The following is a 24,334-nucleotide window of genomic DNA, read 5'->3' on the forward strand; positions in this document are numbered from 1 at the left end:
TTTTTTTTTTTTTTACATAAGTAGAAGGAGTGCACTCTAAACTAATGGTAAAAAGTATAGTATGCTGGCCAGGCACAATGGCTCCCACCAGTAATCCCAACACTTTGGGAGGCCGAGGTGGGAGGATCGCTTGAGCCGAGGAGCTTGAGACCAGCCTGGACAATGAAGTGAGACCCCCTTCTCTACAAAAACTAAAATAATGAACTGGGCGTGGTGGCACATACCTATAGTCACAGCTACTCAGGAGGCCGAGGTGGGAGAATCACTGGAGTCCAGGAGATCGAGGCTGCAGTGAGCTATGATTGCACCACTGCACACCAGCCTGAGTGACAGAGTGAGACCTTGGGTCCAAAAAAAACCAAAAAAAACTAGATACATAAATCAGTAACATAGTCGCTTATTAGCATTATCAAGTATTATGTATGGTACATAATTGTATATGCTGTGCTATTATACGACTGGCCGCACAGTAGGTTTGTTTACAGCAGCATCACCACAGACACATGAGAATATGTGGTGCTATGACATTATGACAGCTGCCATCATCACTAGGCGATAGGAAGTTTTTAGCCCTGTTCTTACCTTGTGGTACCACTGTTATGTATTTGGTCTGTCACTGACTGAAACGTCATTATGTGGTGCATGACTGTTTTTGCCATTGCCTGACAGGAGAGGTGAGGTTTACACAATGCACTCTCATGGACTTCACCAAAATTTGATAAAACATTCTTATATTTTTCAAGATGTGAAAGCATGACAATTTGTTATTGCCACAGCTGTTTGTCAGTGGTAGAAGTTTACAGTGGGCTTACTGCAGTGGTACAAGTATGTAAACTGCTGTGAATATAACCTTTCGCTTCCACTCAGGAAAGTATGTTGGGAGATAACCGCTGTCCACTCTGTTTTTGTTTTAAAGCTTTCCTCTTTAAACAAATGAGGCTGGGACAACTGCATAGCCACATGCAAAAGAGTGAAGTTGGGCCCCTATCTGATATTATATGCAGAAATTAAAAATGGATCAATGACCTAAATGTAGGAGCTGAAACCATAAAACTTTTGGAAGAAAACATAGAATTAAATCTTCATGATCTTGAATTTGTTAATGGTTCTTAGATATTATACCAAACGTATGTGCAATAAATAAAAAAATAAAGTGGACTTCATCTAAATTAAAAACTTTGGTGTATCAAAAGTATCAAGTAAGTGAGAAGACAGCCAATGGAATGGGAGAAATATTTGCAAGTCATGTATCTGATAAGGGTCTAGTATCAGAATATATGAAGAGCTCTTATAACTCAATAATAAAAAGACAAACCACCCACTTTAAAAATGGACAAAGGATTGAATGGACATTTCTCCAAAGAAGATATGCAAATGGACAACAAGCTCATGAGAAGGTAGATGTTCAATATCATTAGTCATCAGGGAAATGCAAACCCAAACCACAGTGAGTTACCATATCACATGCACTAGGTTGGCAATAAGAATACCAATAATAAGGAAAATAACAAGTATTCGTGAGGATGTGGAGAATACTTGGAGCCCCCATAGTCTGCTTGTGGAAACGTAAAATGGTCCAGCTGCTGTGCAGAACAATTTGGTGGTTCCTTAAAAAGACAAACATGAATTACCATGTGATCCAGCAAGTATGCTCCTAGGTATATATGCCCCAAATGACAAGTATACAAATATATGTATACACATGTTCATACACACTAGTCACAGCAGCCAGAAAGTGGAAACAACCCATGTGTCTATCAGTGGACAAAAGGAGAAACTGTAGTATGTACATACAGTGGAATATTATTCATCCATAAAGAGGAATGAAGTGCTGATATAAGTTATAATGTGGATGGACTTGAAAACATGTTCAGTGAAATAAGCAGGTGTGTAACATATTGTATGATTGAATTTACATGAAGTGTTCAGAACAGGTAAATCCATAAAGACAAAGGAGATTGGTGATTCCTTGGGTTTGGGAGGAGGGAGAATGGGGAATAATTGCTTAATGGGTACAGGGTTTCCTTTTGGAGTGGCGAAAATGTTTTGGAACTAGACAGAGGTAGTAGTTGTACAACATTGTGAATGTACTCAATATCACTAAATTGTTCACTTAGAAATGGTTAATTTTATGTTATGTGGATTTCAGCTCAAAAAAAAGGTCTACAAAAAATAAAATAAGGCTTTCACAAGCTTTGGTGCTTTAATGATTAGTAGCAATGGGTGCTTGGTAGATACCAGTATTTGAGGACATGATTATTGAGAGTCACTGGCGTGCACCACCATGCCCGGCTAATTTGTTGTATTTTTATTAGAGACGAGGTTTCACCATGTTGGCCAGGCAGGTGTCGAACTCCTAATCTCAGGTGATCCACCCGTCTTGGCCTCCCCAAATGCTGGGATTACATGCGCGAGCCACCGTGCCCAGCCAGGAATTTATTTAATTGTGATGTGTGTATCTTAGTTTCTTCATCAGTAAAACTGAGATGGCAATAGTACCTACCTTGTAAGTTGTTGTGAGGATTGGAGATAGTGACTATAAAATGGGTGGTACAAAAATGAATGGACTATAGGTGTTTAAGAAATGATGGCTCTGACCATCAATCTATGGCAGCTAAACGCTGGAGCCCACAGGAGAGGCCAGGAGGATGGCAGAAGAGTTCTGTTCTGTGGTTTTCCTGTGATTAATGCAGACTCTGGTTTCTTCTGTATTCATTTCCTTGCCCAGTATTGATCCTCCAGAAGGTGGAGAATGGAGACCTGAGCAACAAGATTCTGAAGATCACTGATTTTGGCCTGGCTCGGGAATGGCACCGAACCACCAAGATGAGTGCAGCAGGGACGTATGCTTGGATGGCACCTGAAGTCATCCGGGCCTCCATGTTTTCCAAAGGCAGTGACGTGTGGAGGTAAGGTCCAGAGGGCCAGGGACAGCATTTCCCAGGTCCATCTTGGTGGCATACACATTTCAAGACTTGGAGAATTGAGGTTACATAGGATCCCAGGCACCCAAAATAGGTCTAAGTGACCTCCCCACACAGTCATCTATGCCAATTCACATGTTGCCAGGGGACAGTTTCTAATGCTTTCATCTACCAAAAAAATCCCTCAAGTGCTATACGCAGGCCACTTTTTGCTGGTGATTGCTCCCTAGGAAAGGCCAGTAGATTCCAGGGGCAACATGTACTCCCATCTCTGCCCTGTAAGATGGGAAGGACACTCAATCCCTCCTGGAGAGCTTCGCGAGGATCAGCCTGGCTTGCTTAGCAACAGTGCTAGGCTTTCATGGCTGTTACTGCTGAACTTGGGGAGAAGATTAACCCAATGTCTTCACGCTAAGCTCCTAAGCCAATGAATATTCTTTGTGCAGTCCCTTTTTTCTTGATGGCCTAAAAATTTATCTTTTCCAGTTATCTAGTTAATCTTTTAGTCAAGGCTCTATCTGTTGACATTAATCCAGAAATCGGAAAAAAAAAAATGGGTCCCAAGTATGTACCCAGAACTGCAGAGCCACAGACTAGAAATGACCAGCCATCCTCCTAGTTAGTGTGAGCCCAAAAGGTTGCAAGGAAATAGATCTAAAAATTTTCCCAGCTGAGGAAGGATGAGCAACTACTCAGTCGTCATGGCTGTGGGACAGTAGCATCGCCTTGGTATACAAAAGAAAGGACTGTAGTTTATCATTATATATCAGAACATGGGGTTATTATCCTGATGTATTATAAAGTGAGCTTCTGTGTGTGTGTGTGTGTGTGTGTGTGTGTGTGTGTGCACGCGCGCGCATGTATATTTTAAATAATAGTTTTATTGAGCTATTATTCACATACCATAAAGCTAACCCTTTGTACACTTTAGAGTATAGAAGTTGGCTGGATAGTGGCTAATACCTGTAATCCCAGGACTTTGGGAGGCTAAGGTGGAAAGATTTCTTGGGCCCGGGAGTTTGGGACCAGCCGGAGCAGCATAGTGAGACCCTCATCTCTACAAAAAATTGAAAAATTATCCAGGTGTGGTGGCATGTACCTGTAGTCCCAGCTACGTGGGAGGCTGAGACGGAAGGATTACTTAAGGCTGAGAGGTTGAGGCTGCAGTGAGCCGTAATTGCACCACTGCACTTCAGCCTGAGTGAGAGAGTGAGACCCTGTCTCAAGAAGTAAATAAGCATGTAAGTCAATGGTTTTTAGTATATTTAAAAGGTGTTTATGGGTCACCATTGTTGTTAGTTTCCTGGGGCTGCTGTAGCAAATTACTATTCCTAGTGGCTTAAAGCAACAGAAGTGCATGCTTTTGTAGTTCTGGAGGCCAGAAGCCTGAAAGCGATGTGGGCAGGGCCACACCCTTCAGAGACTCTAGTGGAGATAATGATTCAAATAACGATTCTGGGTATTAGGACATGGACATACCTTTTCAGGGCCACCATTCAACCCATTACAACCACTATCTATTTCCAGAACTTTTTTTTTTTTTTTTTTTGAGATGGAGTCTCACTCTGTTGCCCAGGCTGGAGTACAGTGGCATGATCTTGGCCCACTGCCACCTCTGCCTTCTGGGTTCAAGCGATTCTCCTGCCTCAGCCTCCCAGGTAGCTGGGATTATAGGCATGCACCACCACATCCAGCTAATTTTTATATTTTTAGTAGAGATGAGATTTCGCCGTGTTGACCAGGCTGATCTTTAACTCCTGATCTCAAGCAGTCCATCTGTCTTGGCCTCTTAAGGTGCTGGGATTATAGACGAGCAATTTCCATGCCCGGCCAATTTCCAGAACATTTTTACCACCCAAAAAAGAAGCCCCATATCCATTATCAGTCCTTCCCTAATCCTTCTTCCTTCTACTCCCTAGCAAACACTAATTTACTTTCTGTCTTCATGAATTTGCCTATTCTGGATATTTCACATAAATGGAATCATACCATATGTGGTCTTTTGTGACTAGGCTTCTTTCATTTAGCATAATGTTTTCAGTGTTCATCCATGTTGTAATACAAAATTAGCCACGTGTGGTGGCGTGTGCCTATAATCCCAGCTACTCAGGAGGCTGAGGCAGTCTTGAACCCCGGGGGGCAGGAGTTGCAGTGAGCTGGGATCATGCCACTGCACTCCAGCCTGGGAAACAAGAGCGAAACTCCATCTCAAAAATATATATATATATTCATCCATGTTGTAACTTATATCAGAATTTCATTCCTTTTTAAGGCATAGTAATATTCCATCATATGGATGGACCACATTTGTTTATCCATTCATCAGTTGATGGGCATTTGGGTTGTTTTTGCTTTTTGGCTGTTATGAATAATGCTGCTATGGACACTTGTGTACAACACAAGCTTTTGTCTAAACATAAGTTTTTTGTATAAACGTCAGTTTTCTTGGGTCTATTCCTAGGAGTGAAATGGCTGAATCATATAGCAGTTCTATGTTTAACTTTTCGAGGAACCACCAAACTTTTTCATATAGCTATACCATTTTGTTATATTCCCTTTAGCAATGTATGAATAATGTTACAATTTCACCACATCTTTTCAATACTTGTTACTGTCTTTTTTTAAAAAAAAAGTTATGTCCATCCTTGTGGATATGAAATAGTATTTTATCATAATTTTGATTTGCATTTCACTAAATGACTTGTGATGTTGAGTATCTTTTCATGTACTTATTGGCCAATTATATCTCTGAACCTGAAGAAATATCTGTTCAAATCCTTTGCTAATTAAAAAATTAGAGTATTTGTTTTTTTATTGTTGAGCTGAAAGAGTCCTTTCTATTCTGTCGTCAGATATATGATTAGCAAATTTTTTTCCTTTCTGTAGATTGTTTTTCCACTTTCTTAAGGCTGTTCTTTGCAACAGTGTTTTTAATTTTGATGATGTCTAGTTTATTTTGTCATCTGTGGATTGTGCTTTTGATGTCATATCTAAAAAACATTGCCTAGTTCAAAGTCATGAAGACTTACACACCTGTATTTTTTTCTAAGAGTTTTATAATCTTAGCTCTTACTTTTATGTCTCTGATCCATTTTGACTTAATTTTTGTATGTGGTATGAGGTAGGGGTCCAACTTTATTATTTTTCATGTGGCTATTCAGTTATCCAGGCCCCATTTATTGGAAAGACTATTTTTTTCCCGTCAAATTCTTTGGTCACTTTTATCAATTTACCAGAAATATAAAGGTTTATTTCTAGATTCTTGGTTCTACTCCATTAATCTATGTCTGTCCTTATGCCAATACCACCCTTTCTTAATTAGTATGACTTTGTGGTCAGTTTTGAAATTAGGAAATGTGATTCCAATTTTGTTCTTCTTTTTGAAGATTGTTTTGGCCATTCTGAGTCCTTTGCATTTAATGAATCTTAGGATAATTTTGTTAATTTCTATAAAATAGATAGCTGGGATTTTGATACAAATTGCATCAAATCTGTAGCTTTGTGGACTATTGACATCTTCCCCCCTCCGCCCCCCAGACAGGGTCTCTATTGCTTGAGCTGGAGCGCAGTGGTGTAATCATGGCTTACCACAGCCTTGACCTCCTGGGCTCAGATGATCCTCCTGCCTCAGCTTCCTAAGTAGCTGGAGCTACAGGCATGCTCCCCCCTTTTATTTTTATTTTTATTTGTAGAGACAGGGTTTCGCCATGTTGCCCAGGCTAGTCTTGAACTCCTGAGCTCAAGCTGTTCACCTGCCTTGGTCTCCCAAAGTGCTGGGATTAGAGGGGTGAGCTACTGTGCCTGGCCCTATTGACATCTTAATAAGTCATCCAATTCATGATCATGGGATATCTTTCCATTTATTTAGACCTCCTTTAACTTCTTTCAGTGATGTTTTGTAGTATCTGTATATTGAACCTTATTTTACCGTGCATTAATTACAGGGTGAAGTAGCTAATGAGAAGAAATGAGTTTAACTTTCCTTAAAATATCTGACCTGATCTCATTAAGTTGAGTTGTATGCTGATATTCAACTATTTTTGATATGTAAAATCGGCAATTTCACGTTTCAGTTTAACACTTTCATTGCTTGACCGTATGCTAATGAGATAAATTAATACATTAATTAAGCCAAGCTGCTGTTACAAAGAGGCCTGCAGATATGGAGGCTTAAATAGGATAGAAGCATATTCTCTTTCAAAAGCTAGTCTAGGTAGCCCACACTAGCAGGGCAACTGTGCCCCATGAGATCTTTTAGGAACCTAGGTTCTTTTAGATTCCCTCAGTGCATTGACCTTGACCGAATGGTTAAATTGGGTGACTGTTACATGTGTATTACAGTTTTCATAAAAGAGGAAGGAGAACTTACTCATGGCAAGCACAGTTTATCTTTAATTTGGAGACCATCCAGAAGTTGTACATATCTCTGCACACCCCATTGCCTGCACTTGGTTATGTTGGCACGCCTGGCTCCAAGGGAGGCAGAAAAATATATGTTCTAGCTAGACAACTGTGTGCCCCACTATGGAAGACAGGAAGGGTGGATTTGAGGGGACAAGCAGCCGCTTTTCACACTCAACTTTCTCTTGCCTTTGTTAATGGAAAACCGTGACTTCTCAGTAGCATGATTGTTTTCTACCTCCAATATTCCCACTATGTTTCTTTTCCCAGCCTAACCCTGAAATTGCTCAGGTTTTATTGTCGCACACTCCAGAGGTTTCTGCTGGTGATGATTTGGACAGAGTTGTGTCATGTATCCAAGCACCTTCCCAGTGGGAAGAGAAAGCACAAATGCCTCATGTAGAGTCTTCTCAGGATGACAGAAATGGTAGACAGGGAAGGACAAGGCTATCGCAGAACTTTTTTCTCCACCGAAAGAACAAGGGCAGGACCTTTCAACTTTTACCCTAGTATTCTTGTTCTAAGACTAACCTCTAGGTCTTGTCCTATAACCATGATCCTAAAAGCAGGCTTGAAGGAAGAGCCTCTGGTGAGAGGAATCTGATGAAATTATTCTAATCTCTAGAGGAAATTGCTTGGAGGTAAACCTCAAATCAGAAGTACTTTGGATGGTGTGTCTTGGATATTGTCACATGGTCTGCCAGCAGGTCTCTAGTTGCTCTAGTCTAGACTTGTTGCCAGGACTTAGACCTCCTGACCCAGTTTGGTTGATGATTGTGGTTTGAAAACATAATTCACCCTGCTCCCTTTCAGCTGTCTTAGCTTCTATGCTGCAGGATTTCCTTCAAGGCACAATTTATAACCCATTAAATGGGCCTTTCATTCCTCCTTCCTCAAGCCTACCCATCTAAGTAGCTCCAAATGGTCTCTCACCTTTAGCAGAGGAAAATGTGTGCCCACTGCTATACATACAGCAATGCTTGTACACTGGTGGCAGTCGTTACCACCTACAAATGCTTAAGGGCTAGGCTCTGTGGTAAATGTTATACATCTTTTATAGTCTTCACAAGAATCCCCCAAAGTAGGGATCATTATTTCCGTTTTATAGATGAGGTAACTGGACTCAGACAATTGAAGTCACATGCCTAAGTTCACCCAGGTGGCAGACATAAAGCTATGATTAGAACTAGATATGTGTGTAGTGACAATCTGTGCTTGTAGTTATGCCACCATCTGTACAGTCTTGTTCCTGCACTTAAGGCAGCCTCTTCTGAATGATCAGCCCACTGTGCCTAGGGCCCAGCAGGGTGTCCCAGAGAAGGCCAGGGCATACCTAGGAACTTAGTACAAAGCTGTTTCCCAAACTGACTTGTAACTCACTGACTCATTCAAGAAGTGTTTGTGGAATGCTTGCCCTGTGCCAGGTACTGGCTGAGTCTGAGTGCCCCACACCTCGCTCCTCCTGGAACTCATCCAAAGCTGGGGGCCTCTGTGCCTCCGCTATTCCAGGTGCCCAGGGCCAACTGGTTTGTCTTTCTGCTCTTTGAGTGTGCTTCTAAAGTTCTCCTGCAAATGTTGTGATGGAGGGTGAGATAATAAAGGGCTGGATCCTTAACTGTGTAAGTTCCCCAGTCTGCTTGGATCGGGAACTGCCTCAAGTGGCTGTTGCTGAAATTGTTCCCTTTCTTTGCGCTGTGTGGGTAGAGCAGTGTTACAGTCAGAGGGCGTCATCCCACAAGGCCTTCTTGCCTGTTGGATGTGGAATGAGGTGGAGGCATTTTCTTAATCATTTTAAGTTTAAAAAATTACAGTTGTGGCCAGGCATGGTGGCTTATGCCTATAATCCCAGCACTTTGGGAGGCTGAGGCGGGCAGATCACGAGGTCAGGAGATTGAGACTATCCTAGCTAATGTGGTGAAACCCAGTCTCTACTAAAAATACAGAAAATTAGCCGGGCGTGGTGGTGGGTGCCTGTAGTCCCAGCTACTCGGGACGCTGAGACAGGAGAATGGCATGAACCGGAAGGCGGAGCTTGCAGTGAGCCGAGATAGCACCACTGCACTCCAGCCTGGGCGACAGAGCAAGACTCTGTCTCAAAATTACAATAGTAAAATGTTTTCTATAGAAAAAATTTGAAAATATGGATAAACAAGAAAAGACAGGAAAAGAAAATCACCCTGAACCCACTTATAGAGATAATGTGTATTGATATTTGGGTGTGTTTACTCCTATTCATGTGCTCGTGGGCCTATCCCTAGTGGGATCTTTCTGTTTTGTAAGTTGCTTTTTGAATGTAATGTAGCATGAACATATAATCACATTAATAAATATGTTGTTATGTCAATAAGTTTATCAATATATATATATTACATATATGTTAATATATCGTTTTGAATGAGGGTTCAGTTAAGAAGAATTATATGCTACTTTCAATTTACAAAGTGCTTTCACATATGTTAGTATAATTATCTTTGTCAAAGATTATTAAACAGTCAGTATGGTTCCTAGAATGTAGAATCACAGATAATTACCAAGTGCAAGACATTCCCCAGCCCACCTCATTCAAGGGAGACTGGTCACCTCCTTTCAGAGCATGGACCCTGACCTGACAGTGGAGAGATGGTGCAGGTTACTACAAAATAGAGCTCTGGCCCAGCACAGGCATGGAGTTGCTGTGCCTTTTGTCAAGAAAGGTGGCTGTCCACTTTTCCTCACTTTGAAAAAACATGAAACACCCCTCCTCCACCTCTGATCCTAGGAAATGATTGAAGGGATTACCAAGACTCTGGAGGTGATTAATTATTGACTAAGAGTAAATTCTCTGAGGGTTGAGTTAGGCAGTGAGGACTTTTAGGAAATTACTGGCAGCACTGTGGGAGCTGGTGGGTCTATGTTGCGGGGAGGCACTCGGAGGCAGTGACTTAGCTGAACGAGTTCTTCCAGGCTGCTTGCAAATGGTCTTCAAAGGACTTCTTGACCTTTTAACCTTGGGAGGGCAACTAAGTTGGCTAAACCTGAGGTAAATCACATCCACTTCTACTGCCCACCTCTCCCTGGAGCTCAGATCCATGTAAACTTGTATTTCTCTTGAATTTCTCCAGTCTTTGTTCCTGCCAACAGAATACCAAGTCTTCATTTATATCACCCACCTTCCATTGTAAAAATAAAGAGGGACATTGGCAGAGGAAAACTAGTGTAGTCAGCCCCAGAAAGCCTTCTTCTCTGAATGCCAGTGTCCCTCAGCAAAGCTCTCACCAACACTGTAGCTCTACATAAGACTCCTCAGACACATTCTCATTTCAGGCCCTTTCAGAAAAACCACAGGTCTACTAGCCATAGATGGTAATTTCTGGATGAGGGTTAGTTGTTAGTGTTAATGATTCCTTGTAACTCTTCTGTAGGGTCAGTATTGCTGTCTTTGTTATAGGGATGAGGAAATTAGGTTTGGAGAGGCGACTTTGCTTCTAATGGCACATAGCTGTTAAGTGATAAAACAGGCATTTGACCTGAGTCTGTCTAAATCTTTCTCTGGTAGCATTCTGCCTACTTGGGCAGTAGTTCTAACATTCCTTTTAGCTGTAGAACCTCTGAAGTGAAGAAACAAGCCTAGAGCTGCCCTGGCTGGAGCCAACAGGGCCAGTCCCAGTCCCATAACCGTCCCCCCCTCCCGACCTCACTGCCCCCACTTGCTTCCGGAAGGTCTGAGACACCTTCACAGGACACTTGAAACTGTCACAGAAGGGATGCAGGGACACAAACAGAACATGAAACACTCTGTGATCTTTCCAGGTAGTTAGGGCCCAGATACCACTGTCTTTGCCTGGTTGGGAGAAAGGGGTTCTGTGGGACCTTTGGTTTTTATTCTCCAGGATGGAGGTGGGCATTAATTCCAAGAGCAAGCAATGGAGGATAACAGTGGCTTTGACCTAGGAATCTGGTTGGCAGTGCTGAGAGTTCCTGGAGGTCACCTGGTAGAAGCTCCCCAGCATGACCACTACCTGGATAAGTCACATGAAAGGTTTGTCAGGAAGTGTAATAGTGCAATTCTTGATGATGTTTGGGTTTTCCTCTAGAGGACCCAGGGCAGCCTGCAGGACTGTCTGACCATGCGCTCACTCCCATACCCACACACCCACTCACTCACACATCTATGAGTGCTTCCTGTGTAGCAGAGCTTGGGCTAGGTCCTGAGAATGCAAAGATTAAAAACAATTTTCCCTGGTCTTTAGGAGCCCATAGGCTAGCAGACAAACAACTACAATGCATGGCAGCCCAAACAGGCTGAGTAACATCTGGGGATGTTGGGAAGGCATCATAAAGTGTCCAACGCTGTTCCCATAAGCCCCCAAACTAAAATCCATCTCCCGTCTAGACAAGTCAAGACCAGCTAGCTACCAGGCGTTTTGGTTTTTCCTGGTAAGATGCATAAAGAAAATGATAGTATTTGAAGGCCTCACTGGGGTAAAGCCATCATCTGATGAATGAATAAATGGTGGGACATTTGAGTTGGATCTTGAAAGATGATTAGAGTTTACCAAGCAGAGAAATGGTAGAAGGTATTCTAGGGGGAAGAAATTGACAATTGGTCTGGGCCCACCATGATGTACTTACTCTGTGTATGCCCTTAGTAAAACGCTCCTAAACATGTCTAAAACTTGCTTTCCTTATGTGCAAAATGTTGATAATACCTATCAGAATTGTAGAGATTCACAGTGATGTTTGTAAAGTGTCTTCGCAGTCTTCACATATAAAGTTTCGTGATAAATAGCTACTGGATTTATTGTTATTATTATTATTGATTATTTTGAAACAGAGTCTCACTCTGTCACCCAGGCTAGAGTGCAGTGGTGTGATCTTGGCTTACTGCAACGTTCGCCTCCTAGATTCAAGTGACCATCCTACCTCAGCCTCCCAAGTAGCTGGGATTACAGGCATGCACCACCACCACACCTGGCTAACTTTTGTATTTTTAGTGGAGATGGAGTTCCGCCATGTTGGCCAGGCTGGTATTGAACTCCTGACCTCAAGTGATCTCCCTGCTTTGGCCTCCCAAAGGCTGAATTGACAGTCTGAGATTACAGACGTGAGCCACCACGCCTGTCCTATTATTATTGTTTAAATGAATATGACCTTTGTTACTGGTTGCAAGACTTATTGTTGAGTTTGGTGTTGAAAACATAAGGAGAGCCATTCTTCTAACTATTCATAGCCTTGTGGTTTCTCGTCCTGACTTATTCCTGGAAGGACTGAGTGCTGTGTGATTGTGTCTGGTTCTGATCGTGAATTCACAGAATAATTCTTCCATTAAGCTTTGTACTCCACATTCACTGACTCATCGGACATGAGAAAAGAAGTTCTTTATGTGGACTTGAAAGATAGGGAGGGCACACTGAAGTTCTCGCAGCTGATGCGCTGCTCTGTTCTACCGATGTGGTCTACCCTTGTGAAACTTTTCTCTTTGAATTAGACAAAGATCTCCGTTAAGAACCCACTCACACTGATCTGGGGACAGAAATCTATTCAACCTAGTGGGCATTTAAAGAAATCTTTTATAGGAGCAAAATCTGCTTTGAGTGATTAGCACTCTGCTTTTTTGTAAAGCTAAAAAAAAAAATGTGTTAATCCTAGCACTTTGGGGAAAAAAATGTATCTGTGACAAAAGCTGAAGTTTTCTTAAAACAGAAAAAAATTATACTTGGGAGGCTGCCTCTTCTCCCAGTTTATTTCTTTAATAATAATGATAATAGGCCAGATGTGGTGGCTCATGCCTATAATCTCAGCACTTTGAGAGGCTGAGGCGGGAGGATCACAGGAGGTCAGGAGTTTCAGAGACCAGCCTGGCCAATGTGGTAAAACCCTGTCTCTACAAAAAATACAAAAATTAGCCAGGCATGGTGGCGCACGCCTGTAATCCCAGCTACTCAGGAGGTGGAGGCAGGAGAATCTCTTGAACCCAGGAAATGGGGGTTGCAGTGAGCCGAGATCGCACCACTGCACTCCAGCCTCAGCGACAGAGCGAAACTCCATCTTAAAAACAAAACAAAACAATAATGATAACGAAAGAGCTATGGCCATTGGGCACTTACTTAAACACTATAGTAGCTCATTTAATTCAACAATAGCCTTGCCAGACTGATAGTGTTATTTGTGCTTTACAGATGAGGAATTAGAGGCTTAAAGAGGTGTAGTGCCTTGCCCAAGGTCATATAGCTAAGGAATTATGGAAGAAAACTTGAAAACCAAGCAAGTATACTTGACTGCAGAGATTTTGCTTTTAGCTAGTAGGCTTTATGGTTTCCCTTTTATATCACATTAGTATTTCTGTTTCATTAGTCTCACTATGTGTTGGGGAGAATGTGGGATGCTCAGAAAAGACTCATGAGCTATTGCAGTGAAGTTGTACCTGAAGTTTATTACATGGCTTCTGTCTTCTTCCTCTCCTTAGCTACGGGGTGCTACTTTGGGAGTTACTGACTGGTGAGGTGCCCTTTCGAGGCATTGATGGCTTAGCGGTCGCTTATGGAGTGGCCATGAACAAACTCGCCCTTCCTATTCCTTCCACATGCCCAGAGCCTTTTGCCAAACTCATGGAAGGTAAGTAAACCCTGGCCTGAACCAAACTGGAGACACTTTGCCTCTTATAAGCACTGGGTAGAGTTTGGCCAATTCTATGAGATCAGTTACTGAAAGAGGAGATAAAGTTTCAGTCACCTAAGGAGGAATCCTATGGGCGACTGGAAAGGCTTCAAGATGACGTCCACACCCTGCTGCAAGGAGGTCACATCTCCAGGGACTGTAGAAGTGAAATTAGTAACAAAAGCCTGCTATCCAGTATTTAGCATATTATTATGTAGTGCAAAATCAGAAAGTACAGTAACTTTTATGTCAGGACCTCTGAATACCTTAAGAGATGTGAAGAATATCTTCAGAGAAAGAACTCTAAAAGTCATCTAGTCAAACCCCATAATTTTGTAACTAAGGAATCTAAAGCTAAGCGAAATTGAGTAGATAGGTGGCCGCCCCATTAGGGAGTGGCTGAGCTGGGATTAGATAGAATTCACTTTCCCTGACTCCCACTAGAATGCTTTTCATCCTCGCCTCCTCATCATCCTATTGTGGGTGGGGGAAGGCTAATTCATTTATTTATGGGAAACTGAAGCCCAGGGCATCATTCCCCATTTGTCTATTCTTGAATCAGGTAGTAACATGGTAAGTTGTGTTGTGGTGGTGCTTTGCATAAGAAAACTCTTTGGGCTCACTTTTCTTACCCTTAATTAGCAGCCAAAATGGAATGAGTACAGAACTGCTGCATTTCATTTCCGTTTTCACTCATTATGGTTGTAATGGTGGGCAGTTTGCTTCACTTCCTGAGCCTTATTTGAGGTTACCTAAATTCTAATCTCTGTTTCTGGAAGAAGTAAGAGGTAGTTTTCTGGGAAGTGAGGCCATGTAATAGCCTGAGTCTTATATGTTTGCCTCTGACCATTCATGCTGTCTGAGTATTCACATGTTCTATTCAGACTGCTGGAATCCTGATCCCCACTCACGACCATCTTTCACGAATATCCTGGACCAGCTGACCACCATAGAGGAGTCTGGTTTCTTTGAAATGCCCAAGGACTCCTTCCACTGCCTGCAGGATGACTGGAAACATGAGATTCAGGAGATGTTTGACCAACTCAGGGCCAAAGAGAAGGTAAAAAAAAAAAAAAAAAAAAAAAACGAAAAGAAAAAAGATATGCATTGAATTAGTAGACCTCACCCACTGGGACCTCTGGACCAAGTCTGACTGACAACCTTGATTCTAGCATGCCCACCTTCCTGCTTGGTATCTACTTAATTATCCAAACCAGAGAAGAATGCAGTTGGGCAATTGCCAGTGGGATGTCTCACCCTGTCAGCTGGAAATATGAGAGGTTCTGGAAATGTTTCTTGATTCTACAATAGACTTCTAGAGGGAGGTTAACTTGATATAGGGATACTTCAACCTTGAGGATAGTTATCAGAACATCCTTCCAGTGTCTTTTGACATCAGAATCAGAAATAGAATATGGGCTAAAAATACCATAGGTCTGAAATTGTGTGGCATTTTTTGTGTTTTTATGAAAAGTATTTTAAGCCCAAACCAACCAGGGAGTTCAGAGACTCCTAGTCTACCAGAGATCTGCCTTTTTGTTTGGTGGCCATTCCCTAAATGGCCCTTTCTGTTCCCCCTTTCTGGACCCCTTGCTGTGTCCCTAGCAGTCAGTGTACACACACAGGTGAAACCAGTTACATGCAGTTATTTTGCTTATATAGGGGCAGGACTAAATCTAAGGGATGTAGCTAGGAGCAAGAGGGAAGTCTTTATAGATTTTGTTAATTTATTTTTTATTTTCTCACTCTGCACTATGGGAATTTGGGAAGTTGATAGCCACATGATAATAATGATAGCTAAAATTGTTTATGGCTTTATGGTTTCCCACTTTTTCCACTAAAAAATTTGATGAGACCTTTTTGTCTGTTTTATCCAGGAGTCCTATGGCTCCTGCCATCAGTGTGTAGGCCAGGTGTTACTATTGTTTCCATCTCAGAGCTTAGGGTCAGCAACTTGCCTGAAGTAACAGAGTTAGTAAGTGGGAAAGCAGAATCTTGAATGTAGGTCTTCTGATTCCAAAAACCTATATTCTTTGTAATATTATATTAGTCTGTTCTCATGCTGCTAATAAAGACATTCCCAAGACTGGTTAATTTATAAAGGAAAGAGGTTTAATCAACTCACAGTTCCACAGGGCTGGAGAGGCCTCAGGAAACTTACAGTCATGGTGGCAAACAGGTCCTTCACATGGTGGCAGGAAGAAGAATAAGTGCCCAGCAAAGAGAGAAGCCCCTTATAAAACCATCAGATCTCGTGAGAACTAACTCATTATCACAAGAACAGGATAGGGGAACCACCCACATGATTCAATTATCTCCGCCTAGTCCCTCCCATGACCCATGGGGATTATGGAAACTACAATTCAAGATGAGATTTAGGTGAGGATACAGCCAAACCTTATCAATGTCATTTTTGTTCTACACAAATGACTTACAAATAATTTCTGGAGCTGATCTGAAGATATTAAACTCTTTTTATGGAACATAGCAATTCTGAACATACTACTGTTTGCCAAGTCAATGAGCATTCTCTAGAAGAATGGAGTGAGCTTACAGTGACTCTTTAGGGACCCTGGTGGGTGGACCTGCACTGACTGTTGAGCAGAGTGATTACAAAAGACTGTTTCTCTCCCTAAATACTGTTCCAGCTAGAAGAATCCCAAGAGTTGCTGGCCCTTTTTTTTCTTATTGCTGCATCACTGACCCTTGGCCCTTGGTTACTTTCTTTTAATTGATGAAATTATAAGGGTACCAACCAGTCAGAAAAATGAAGGTTGGATTTTGTCAGTAAGTAGTTACTAGGAAATCAAACTCATTCTTATGATAGCTAACATTTGTAGAGCATGTGCTATGTGCCATATTCATGAATTATCGTATTTAATGAGATAATAATTGTCTGTGTCAGTGGTGTCAGTGCTGTTAACTCCATATTGCATGTGATGCCCATATTAACTTGTTCAAGGCCACTCAGTTAATTGTGGTGAAGCTGGGACCTGAATAGGCAGTTTGTTCCAGAGTTCTTTCTCTTAGCCACCATGCTATGATGTCTCTCTGTTATAAGGCTTGTTGTTTGGTAAGTGAGAGTAAGATGTGCTTTCTCTCTGGAGAGATTCTTCTTAACTCATTCTGTTGTGGAAGACGTGATTTGCAAACTGTGCAACACAAATAGGTGATACACAAGTAGGAGATTCAACATGTTTAAGGGTCCTCCAGGTGAATGGTGTCATAGGTGTATATTCCCCAAATATCCTGATTTACCCTATAATTCAGCTAATTCCTCAAGTTGGATCAACCTACCGCTTCTAAGTATTATTGTGAGAATGCATTGGTGTCATCTGGGGTTTGTGTTCCATTAAAGAGAGAGGCTTAGAGCCAAACCATCCCTTAGACAAGAGCATGGAGGAGACGAGGACTTAGGAAGCTTGAAATTAGCTTTGACTTTTAAACTTTTACACTTAACAGCAAAATCAACCAATCAGGAGTATTTTTTCGGCATCTTCCATAAATTTTTCTTCTCTTGGTAATGAAAACAAAATGACAGGACAGAGGAACAAAGGATTTGGAGGGTGCACAGCAATTAATTTGAGGTTTATTTCATCAAGGAAGAAGTAGTTCAAGTTCAAGTTCAACTCTCGGGAACTTGTGATAAATATATGTTCCCATAAAGGATTTCATTCATAAAATTGTACTCTATCTCCTATTATCATTTCTCTTCATTCATTTATTGACTCAGTAGTTATTCAACCACTGAGCACCTACCACATGCTAGACACTTTTCAGTGTGCTAATTCTTTTGTCATTTCTTTTCTATTCCTTTTTTTTTGTTGTTGTTGTTTTGAGACAAAGTCTTGCTCTGTCACCCAGGCTGGAGTGCAGTGGCACGATCTCGGCTTACTGCAACCTCTGCCTCCCAGGTTCAAGCAATTCTCCGCCTCAGTCTCCCAAGTAGCTGGGATTACAGGTACACGTCACCATGCCCAGCTGATTTTTGTGTTTTTAGTAGACAGGGTTTCACTATGATGGCCAGGCTGGTCTCAAATTCCCAATCTCAGGTGATCCACCCGCCTCGGCCTCCCAAAGTGCTGGGGTTACAGGCCTCCCAAAGTGCTGGGATCACTTTTATGGCTATGTTGACATTCTCCTGGGGATGGAAGACAAGCTGAATGAAGAGTTTGTAGCATCAGAATATGATATTCATTTCTTGATCTCTTCCTCTCTTCTACTGTTTACCTCCTGCTCAGCTTCCCCAGCATGGGTTCACATGCCTTTTTTCTAGCTCTAGGTTCTCTTTCTACACTATTTTGTTTTAATCCAGAATGGTTACTTATAGTGAGTATTTCATTGAGAAATTAGGTTTCGACCACAGAAGTGTTGCTGTGGCTCCTTTATTGAAGAAATATCCTGCTTTTTCAGACATGGCTCTTTCCAGGTTCCACCCCACACTCCACTTTAATGCAAGGCCCAGGGTAACCAGCATTAACAGTTTAAATTGTAGGTTTAAAATTTTTGTAGACATGTTTTGTTTTCTTTCCTGTTTTCTCTCCTGTTTCCTGATTCGATATCCCCTCCCCTCTTTCCAGAAATTCAGTGCTGGACTCACTTCTGAACTCATGAGGAAGGAGAAAAGGGAGGTAGGGAAGAGGTTCTGCCATCTGATGTGGCTCCCGCCTCTGTTCTCAGCGCAGGACAGAAGGGACCGTTCTTGGGTCACAAGATGAAATTCCAAATGGGACTTTGTCCCAGTTTCACCCTCCAGCTTTCTGGTTTCAGCTCTCCCCCTAGCAGTGTGACTGACTGTCCTTCAAACTTGCAGGGGCACAGCCTGCTCTGCGGTGGCATCTCCTGTGCTCATTGAACAGTTCATTTCAGTGGAGTGTGTAGAGCAGCAGCCAAATTTGGTTCTAGAGCAAGTACCTGAAAAAGACCTCAGGAAATGTTCTCTTTTTTCCTTGCTATGCTTTCATGATTCTTCCAGGGCAAATCATTGTCCTTTAAGATAAGGTGAAAGTTGAAACCACATACCTCAGTGGATTCATTCCTCAAGTGAACATAAAGATTCAGATGACATGCCTCACATAGCTTTTGAGCAGCCACCCTGGAAATATATTTTTATTTGATTGTTAGGTGTTACCTGGAGGATGATTTATGTACCGTGGACACATTTTAAGCTGGATTAAGTTGGCTCTGGTTTAAAAAACATCTTTTTGTTTGTTTTTTGTTTTATTATTTTAAATTATACTTTAAGTTCTGGGGTACATGTGCAGAATGTGCAGTTTTGTTACATAGGTATACATGTGCCATGTGGTTAACTGCACCCATCAACCCGTCGCCTACATTAGGTATTTTTCCTAATGCTCTTCCTCCCTTAGCCCCCCACCCCCCACAGGGTGTGTGACGTTCACCTCCCTGTATCCATGTGTTCTCATTGTTCAACTCCCACTTAGAGTGAGAACTTGTGGTGTTTGGTTTTCTGTTCTTGTGTTAGTTTGCTGAGAAGGATAGTTTCCAGCTTCATCCATGTCCCTACAAAGGACATGAACTCATCCTTTTTTATGGCTGCATAGTATCATGGTGTATATGTGCCACATTTTCTTTATCCAGTCTATCATTGATGGACATTTGGGTTGGTTCCAAGTCTTTGCTATTGTGAATAGTGCCACAATAAACATACGTGTGCACGTGTCTTTATAGTAGAATGATTTATAATCCTTTGGGTATATACCCAGTAATGGGATGGCTGGGTCAAATGGTATTTCTGGTTCTAGATCTTTGAGGAATTGCCACACTGTCTTCCACAATGGTTGAACTAATTTATACTCCCACCAACAGTGTAAAAGCTTTCCTATTTCTCCACATCCTCTCCAGCATCTGTTGTTTTCTGACTTTTTACTGATCACCATTCTAACTGACGTGAGATAGTATCTCATTGTGGTTTTGACTTGCAATTCTCTAGTGGCCAGTGATGAGCTTTCTTTCATATGTTTGTTGGCTGCATAAATGTCTTCTTTTGAGAAGTGTCTGTTCATATCCTTCACCCACCTTTTGATGGGGTTTGTTTTTTTCATGTAAATTTGTTTAAGTTCTTTGTAGATTCTGGATATTAGCCCTTTGTCAGATGGATGGATTGCAAAGTTTTCTCCCATTCTGTAGGTTGCCTCTTTACTCTGATGATAGCTTCTTTTGCTGTGCAGAACCTCTGTAGTTTAATTAGATCCCATTTGTCAATTTTGGCTTTTGTTGCCATTGCGTTTGGTGAAAAAACATCTTTTATATAATAGAAAAAATTTGGCTGGGCACAGTGGCTCACGCCTGTAATCCTAGCACTTTGAGAGGCTGAGGCAGATGGATCACTTGATGCCAGGAGGGGAAGGGGACCAACATGGTAAAACCTAATCTCTACTAAAAATACAAAAAAATTAGCTAGGTTTGGTGGCGCATGCCTATAATCCCAGCTACTCTGGTGACTGAGACATGAAAATCACTTGAACCAGGGATGCAGAGGTTGCAGTGGGCTGAGATCGTACCACTGCACTCCAGCCTGGATGACAGAATGAGATTCTGTCTCAAAAAATAGAAAGTAAAGTAGAACCAAGTCTGTAAATAAATACATGATTATATTTTCTAGTCAAACCTATATATCTGTCTCTTATACACATCTAGATGTGTATAAGAGACAGTATATATATATATATATGGCAATTTTAATGAAGAAGAAAGGAGCAACTAGAACTCTTAGCCCCCATCTCTAGGGCTTGGCCTGTGGCTTTAGCTTCTCTGGCTGTCCCCTCAGTATGGCTGTTCTGAGCCTTCCTTTCCCCACCATTCAAGGTGGTCTGATGTTCATTTACCAGCTATCTAATCCACTCTCTTCACTGAGCATCATAGGAGAACTCTCCAGGTCACCATGAGCCCTCTGAGGGCTCTCAGGCCTCACCCCAGAGCCCCTCTGCACTGAGCACCCCAGTCTTTTCTCTGATGGTTCTGCTCTTCCTGCAGGAACTTCGCACATGGGAGGAGGAGCTGACACGGGCTGCGCTGCAGCAGAAGAACCAGGAGGAACTGCTGCGGCGTCGGGAGCAGGAGCTGGCGGAGCGGGAGATTGACATCCTGGAACGGGAGCTCAACATCATCATCCACCAGCTGTGCCAGGAGAAGCCCCGAGTGAAGAAACGCAAGGGCAAGTTCAGGAAGAGCCGGCTGAAGCTCAAGGATGGCAACCGCATCAGCCTCCCTTCCGGTCAGTGGCCGGGGACCAGCTGGGAAGTGGGAGCAGGGCAAGCAGCTGGTGTGGCAGAGGGTTTATGGGAGCCGGGGACTGAGCTTGGAAACATGACACCCTGGGGCTCAAACTCCAGCCTGTTTGAAATGGGCCATTCTGTTCAGTGGAAAGACTGGCATGCTGAAAATCTACCCGACTCCAGGGAAATTGTTGCACGTGAGTGAACACAGAATATGAAGTAAGGACAACCTGGCAAGGTCCAGGCTGCTAGAAGTCTGGTGGCTCACAGGAGCACATCTCACTTTAGGCAAACCTGGAGAAGGAAGCATGAAGTTGGGGGGAAACATTCCAGGGTGTGCATATGTGAGGCATGAGAAGTTTTGGCTCTGCAAAATAACTTGTCTCAAGGTTTCTTTTTTTTTGTTTTTTGAGACAGAGTTTTGCTTTTGTTGCCCAGGCTGGAGTGCAATGGTGTGATCTCGGCTCACTGCAACCTCCACCTCCCCGGTTCAAGTGATTCTGCTGCCCCAGGCTCGTGAGTAGCTGGGATTACAGGCGCGTGCCACCACGGCCGGCTGATTTTTGTATTTCACCATGGTGGCCAGGCTGGTCTCAAACTCCTGAGCTCAAGTGATCCACCCACCTTGGCCTCCTAAAGTGCTGGGATTACAGGTGTGAGCCACCACACCTGGCTGAGGTTTCTTTAATTAGTCCTCTGAGTACAGTTGAGATTAGGTTTAATGTATGGTAATTTACCTGATAAGATTTACATGTGACCTTTCAGACAGATACATCAGTTGAATAGAGGTGCATTTTTTGTACTTCAGCCTTGGGGAAAATATAAAGAAATATGAAACTATGAATTAGAATCTTTGTGGTGTATAATATATCCATGGAGAGAGCTGAATGCTAAAATGTGTGTTGATGTAGATAAAGGTATTCACTGTGTTCTAAGTCTATAAGGCCCTAGAAAGCAGGCTTATTAGAAGTGTAAGGAACAAGCTGGGCACAATGGCTCACGCCTATAATCCCAGCACTTTGGGAGGCTGAGGCTGGTGGATCACCTAAGGCCAGGAGTTTGAGACCAGCCTGACTAACATGGAGATACCCTGTCTCTACTAAAAGTATAAAATTAGCCAGGCATGGTGGTGCATGCCTGTAATCCCAGCTACTCAGGAGGCTGAGGCAGGAGAGTTGCTTGAACCCAGGAGGTGGAGGTTGTGGTGAGCTGAGATTGCGCCCTTACATTCCAGCCTGGGCAACAAGAGTGAAACTCCATCTCAAAAAAGAAGTGTAAGGAACAAAGAAAGAATGGTCTAATAGGGGCAGGAGTAGATGATGTTGAGCACTAGAATGGTGGCTTGATTAAGTACAGATAAGGGAACTCAGCAAGCCATGTTTCCTTGCTGCACATTTGTTTTTCCTTTTCAGACAGCATGGAGTCTTTAAGCACCCCTTGAGCATCTAGCATGTGCCAGCATATTGTTGCATGCTGGGATGCAGATAGAAAAGCTGTAGTTCCCACCTGCAGGGAGATCACAGTCTAATGGGGAGACATAGGTGCAAGCAAGCAGCTGTTTATTATACCTCTTTGATAGATGAGGAGACTGAAACTGAGAAATTCAGTGCTGTAAGTTTTACATTCTTTATGCTGTACTGTAACTTCCTTTGGAATGTGTCCGAATTGGAGCCATTTGCTCCCTCTCCCTCACTGCCCTAGGTTCCCACAAGGGCTAGTCGTTGAAACCTTGCTCTGCCTGCAGTTAGTGAGAAGAATCAGTGTCCCTGCTTCAGTCCCTGAGAAAAACGGACCAAATCTATCTGATAATAGATTATGTGAAACCAATAATTTTAAGTTAAATTTCCTAGAATAATCAACAATATCTCATGAGTTAAACAGCTATTCTTAATACATAATTGCTCAAACTATATTCGTTATATAGACAACTTTATGAAGCTCACTAATGAAGTTCCTTGCACAGTGAATTTCCCATCTTTTTATACGTTCATCTCCCCATGTCCCTTGGGAAAAAGAGATGATTCTAAAAGAGAACATTTCCCAGGTGAACAAAGAGCTTTTCAGGAAACTGGGGCCTGTCCCTCGAGGATGCTGAGAAATGTCAGATTTCTTACATGAATTTGATTATGGGAAATGTTAATGCATACATGTGTTTGTCTTTCCCCAAGCAGATTTCCAGCACAAGTTCACGGTGCAGGCCTCCCCCACCATGGATAAAAGGAAGAGTCTTATCAACAGCCGCTCAAGTCCTCCTGCAAGCCCCACCATCATTCCTCGTCTTCGAGCCATCCAGTGTGAGACTGTTTCCCAAATTAGCTGGGGCCAGAACACACCAGGGGCACCTGTCCCCTGCTCTGTCCAGCCACCGACTGGTCCAGGCTTGCTCCATCCATAACTTCTGCCACCTCTCCTCGACAATGTGTATATACATGCACATATGTACGCAAACCCTTAGCCCTCTCCCTTGTCTCTCTCCATTAACCTTACTACTGCCCCCTCTACCTTTTAGTCACATATCAGCAAAGGGGTTCATGGTACTAATGGGATCTTTAGTGGTTCGCAAAGCAATTTGAAAACTGGTGTGTGATGTAGATACAGGTTACTACCTGGCCTGAGAACCTCGCACACTCTTTGCCATATTTGGGGCATTGTTGTTTTTCTTTCGTCCACGCGTCCCAAGGAAGGGTTTTTTTTCAAAGTATAGGTCCTAAGGAAACTTGCCATATACTTTATAATAAGCCAAATCTGGACCGGTTTTACCTTTGCTGCAGTATTTGCTTAAAAAAATATACTCACACGTACATATAAGTGTGTGTGTGAATATACACCTATATGTGAATGAATTAGTTTCCCTGATTTAAAGACAGAGAGATTTTATTTAAAAATCCAAGATTTCGGCCGGGCGTAGTGACTCATGTCTGTAATCCCAGCACTTTGGGAGGCGGAAGCAGGCAGATCATGAGGTCAGGAGATGGAGACCATCCTGACCAACATGCTGAAACCCCACCTCTACTAAAAATACAAAAAAAAAAATAGCTGGGTGTGGTGGCACCCGCCTGTAGTCCCAGCTACTCGGGAGGCTGAGGCAGGAGAATCGCTTGAACCTGGGAGGCATAGGTTGCAGTGAGCCAAGAT

The 24,334-nt window shown here is 42.5% G+C and overlaps 1 protein-coding gene across 3 annotated transcripts in view; it reads left to right on the top strand.

Moving 5' to 3' along the window:
- Positions 1-24,334, top strand: part of MAP3K9 (mitogen-activated protein kinase kinase kinase 9) — an 80,753-nt gene that overhangs the window by 45,104 nt on the left and 11,315 nt on the right. For all 3 annotated transcript variants that reach the window (XM_011983140.1, XM_011983138.1, XM_011983139.1), the window contains 5 exons: positions 2,729-2,909; positions 13,771-13,919; positions 14,846-15,021; positions 20,958-21,198; positions 23,371-23,493. In XM_011983140.1, coding sequence (XP_011838530.1) covers positions 2,729-2,909; positions 13,771-13,919; positions 14,846-15,021; positions 20,958-21,198; positions 23,371-23,493 — 870 coding nt within the window. The remainder of the gene's footprint in view (positions 1-2,728; positions 2,910-13,770; positions 13,920-14,845; positions 15,022-20,957; positions 21,199-23,370; positions 23,494-24,334) is intronic.

This window comes from Mandrillus leucophaeus, unplaced genomic scaffold, assembly GCF_000951045.1.
Source record: "Mandrillus leucophaeus isolate KB7577 unplaced genomic scaffold, Mleu.le_1.0 Scaffold246, whole genome shotgun sequence".
NCBI lineage: Eukaryota > Metazoa > Chordata > Mammalia > Primates > Cercopithecidae > Mandrillus > Mandrillus leucophaeus.